Genomic DNA, 4,481 nt, shown 5'->3' with positions numbered 1-4,481 from the left:
TGAATACCTTGTGTTGAAAATATTAACCTCAAATAATTAAAAAGTATGAAGGAAAAAGAACTTACGTTGCATCATGGAGTTTGGGTGGTTTTAAGACTAATGAAGGAAGAGATGTGAATAAAATTTAAGAGAAAAGCTTAGGTGAAGGATGAGTGAGAAGGAAAAGTGTCATCGCTAAAGTCATACAAAGATTTTTTTTACTTATCAATTGTTTGAGATTTTCTTTTGGGTTATAATCATATTGGTAATTATTATATTCGGAGAAGGATAAAAATGTCTTTTTTAGCACTTAGAAAGTAAATGCAAAAAAATAAGCTCCAAGTTGGAGCTTACTTTTTTGCACTTACTTTGACCCCACTTACAAGTGATATTCACTTATTAAGTGAAAAAACAAACGGCCTAAAATTGCCGGCCCACACTTATTAAGTGAAGATCACTTAATAAGTGCAAAAATCAAACACCCTCTAAGTTTGGAAGCAATTGAATTAAAATTTCTTTCAAAAATTCATTCATAAAATCATTTACAAAAATTATTTATTAAAATCATGCCCTATTAGTTATTCTCGTAAAATCATTTCAACAAAATCATTTAGAAAAATTTTCCTAAGTTTATTTATGTAAATAATGGCTTATTACTAATACCCAAAATCATTCCCAAATTTATTTTTCAAAAAATCATTCATAATCTTATTAGTAAATCATATCTTACTAATGATTCTAGTGATTCCTAAAATCATTTCCAAAAATGGTTTGTACACTTATTTTGTAATTTTCTTACCTAATTAGGGGTAATTTCGTAATTTTGACACATACTAATCTTTTCTTTTAAGTCTGAGGGTTTTCAATGGGAAATTTTGGGATGAACACACAAACATTACATAGAACAAAAATTGGTTTTGGGAGATATAGAAGAGAGATCGAATTTTAGCTACAGTAATGGCAGAGGGTAAAGATCTAAGATCGCTTCTCGTTACCGAGGATAGAGACTTTCTTATGCGTAACAATGGTGACAAGGTACATCCATTCTATCTCTCGCTCTCTCTCTCTCAATTATTTTTTTCTCTCGTCGTATGATGATTTTTAATTGATTATAGAAGAATAGCTCTAGGTCGAAAAACAAATACTTCAGTAACCAAGAATATAATATTTGTATTTTCTCTCATTATTTCTAAATTATTTTGTTTAGTACGAACACAAACATTACATATTTAAATGTTTTGTTCTGGGGAAATTGTTAGAGTACAAGGATCGAGATCCGTTTCAACCGTCCAAGATATATGAAGATATTATTTGTACTTATCCTAGATAAAGTCCTAGAAAAATAAGATACACTCTATAAATCGAAGACTCAATGCAACTCAATTCAATATAAAATACGTGAATGTTAATACGGATGTCTTTTTTAGGGACGAATAGAAATTTTGTTTTCGGTTTTGGTTCTCCATATTATTTAGTTAAAAGATTTTTTAGTTAATTTATTTGTTTTGATACATGGCAGGTTCTAGTATCAGAACTAGAAGGAAATATGGTAGCATTTTACTTTGCTACAAAGGAGTACCGATCGTGCCATCAATTTCAGCCAATCCTAATAGAAATGTACGAAAGACTAAAAGAGAAGGGAGAAAAATTTGAAGTTATAGTTATTAGTATGGATGTAGATGAAGAATCGTTCAAAAATAATTTCATGGAAATGCCATGGCTTGCTCTGCCATTTGAAGACAAATGTGAAGACGAAATTATCGACTATTTTGAACTTCAAGCAATGCCAACAACAGCTGTTATTGATAAAGATGGAAAAACTCTCACTTCCGATGCATCAAATTACATTTTTCTTCACGGAATTGAAGCATACCCATTTTCTACTGAAAAGTTGTTGAAATTGGATGAGGTTGAGAAGTTGAGAATGGAAACACAGACACTGGAGTCACTTCTTGTTTTAGATGAACTTGACTTTGTTCTTGACAAAGATGGTAACAAGGTATGGTTCTAATTCCTTGTTTGTTTAAGAGCCATGAATAAAATAGCGGTGTCCATCGGACTAGGCTGACCCTTTACGAAGCTTGGCCTCGCCCGAGTAGCCTGGTCTAGTTTACACCAATAGGTCAAACATTAACAACTTGAACTTGAGAAGATTGGTTCCGTGCGACATAGTAACAAGAGACTATGATCTCACTGGAATCATTTTTTCTTATGCAATCTCTAGTTTTGTTTGCACATGTTCCCGAAAAGTCAGTTTGGTTTAGTAACGGTGCTAAATTCATGTTAAAACGTTAACAAGGCTATTTCAACCACTGACTTTGTGTTTTTCATCAGATTCAAGTAACTGAACTCGTGGGGAAAACTGTTCTCTTCTACTTCTCGGGAAAGGCATGCCATCAATGTGTAGTTTTCACCCGGAAGCTCGTCGAAGCATACAATGCTATCAAAGCCGAGCATCCTAATGATTTTGAAACAATCTTTGTCTCGGTTGACAACGACGAAAAATCGTTTGAAGAATACTACTCTGAAATGCCATGGTTAGTTCTTCCTTACAATGACAAGAGAGAAGCGTCATTAAGATATAAATTGAGAAACTTTGGTCTTCTGCCTCACCTTGAAGCAGTAGGACCAAATGGAAGAACTATACTAAAAGAAGCAAAAGAGTTAGTCCTATTCTTTGGATCGAAATCATATCCATTTGATGAAAATCGAGTGAAGGAGATGGAGGAAATGGTTGCGGAAATGGGGAAGGATTGGCCGGAGAAAGTGAAGTTTAAGCTCCACGAAGAACATGAGCTCGAACTAGGTAGAACGAATATGTATGTGTGCCTTGGATGTGAAGAAGCTTGTCAAGTATTGGCATATAAGTGTGATGAGTGTTACTTTTACATTGATCCTAAATGTGCTTTAGAAGAGGAAGAAACATCCAAGGATCAGAATGAAGGTAAAATTAAGGGAAGGGTATGTGAAGGGGGAGTTTGCTTATTTGGGAGTTAAAATCGCGACTTTTCTTCATATGTTTTTGTTTCCTTGAAACTTGACAGCTAGAACACCATAATATTATTGTCAAAGATTAGGCATCTTCAAGTAATCACCTCAATGGATTGCATATTCATCTTCACTATTAAAGTATGCTTATGTTTGATGCCTTGTATTCAAGTCGCACGTTTTTTTTTTATGATAACGTAATATTCCTATAGTAGAGTGTTCATGTGCATTGGTATGAGGATTGAAACTGGTGGATAAAGCATTGCTCAGAGTTTCAGAACCAAGTAACTTATACTATATCTCTGTAACAACTTGCCTGTGAACCTTGGGTCTGGGTCACTTACGGATGTTTGCAGGCACACCGCACTTACCCCAATGTTAAGACATGCTTCATAAATAACCTAGCAGCTTGTTTGATTGTATAATCCTTTGGGCCGGCTACAAAGGTTGGTGAATCCTTTATGAGGCCACACGAGCTTCTTATTAGAGTAGATTCATCTCTCAAATTTGTAACCGAAATTGATAGTTGAAATTGATGATGATGCTAAGTGAGTTTCTGAGATAGAGAAGTCGAAGAGAAAGAAACGGTTGTGGTGGGAGAGCAACTGATCATGGATGAAGAAGACGCATCAAGTGGGGGAAGAGAAGGGTTTTAAGTGTCATATTAAACTTGAGATTCATTTGAACTATCCAGATCAAAAAGGATGGTTATTAATGGAGCTGGCCAAGTCAACATCCAAGTCACCAATAAAAACACTAATTTCGTCCTACTCAGCTTGTCCTAGTCACAACCTTTGTGTTTTGTTATATAGATTAAAGGTTGAAGGTTATATTGAGTTCAATTGCCCATGATTTAAGGAAAATCTATTGCAAACCTTCTTTAAAAGGAAAAACATTGAGCATATTGGGGTTAATGGTGTTGTTGTTGCGTACTTTAGTGGATAGGGTGAATCGTGTCTTTGTTAATGCTGGTGATAATAGATGGATTCGCAAAACTTTCTTCAGAACAAAACATTGTAACCATGAACTTGAATTTGAGTGTCACAAATTAGGGTTGTAAGCGGTAGCTTATCTCATCAGATATAAGCATATCCATATCCAAAATCTGATATGCTATCCGATATCTGATAATTATCCTACGAATATAATATATCAATATCTAAATCTAATAATATTGACGGATATTGGACAATACCCGATATCCGAAACAAAAAGGAAAATTTATATGTTAAGTTTGAGTTTTAAACCATTAGACCTAAATAATAAATCTCAACCATCTATTTTATTTTATATATTGTTATTGATAAAATTTATATATATATTACTTATCGGATTCGGATATTTATTAGATCATATATTAATATATTTGTATACGATAAACGAATATCTGCATCCGATATCTGAAATTTCTGATTTTTTTTTTTAAATTGATCAGGGATATAGATCCAATGTCAAATGTTCACATATCCATTGGTAGACTTATAAAAAATAGAGACTTTATTGATAGTTGCTAC

General features: G+C 33.6%; 1 protein-coding gene across 1 annotated transcript; it reads left to right on the top strand.

The window, feature by feature from the left end:
• Positions 1 to 856: 856 nt before the first annotated feature.
• Positions 857 to 3,227, top strand: LOC147557240 (putative nucleoredoxin 1). The gene is made up of 3 exons (XM_086658203.1): positions 857 to 1,014; positions 1,499 to 1,978; positions 2,314 to 3,227. Exons 1-3 carry the CDS (start codon positions 937 to 939, stop codon positions 2,974 to 2,976), a joined length of 1,221 nt encoding a protein of 406 aa, XP_086514329.1. The 5' UTR covers positions 857 to 936; the 3' UTR covers positions 2,977 to 3,227.
• Positions 3,228 to 4,481: the final 1,254 nt, after the last annotated feature.

Source organism: Eschscholzia californica, unplaced genomic scaffold, assembly GCF_041429995.1.
Source record: "Eschscholzia californica isolate CP2 unplaced genomic scaffold, dmEscCali1.0.p SCAF_2, whole genome shotgun sequence".
Taxonomy (NCBI): Eukaryota; Viridiplantae; Streptophyta; class Magnoliopsida; order Ranunculales; family Papaveraceae; genus Eschscholzia; species Eschscholzia californica.
The sequence above is the reverse complement of the archived record's forward strand: the minus strand, read 5'-3'. Positions and strand labels throughout refer to the sequence as shown.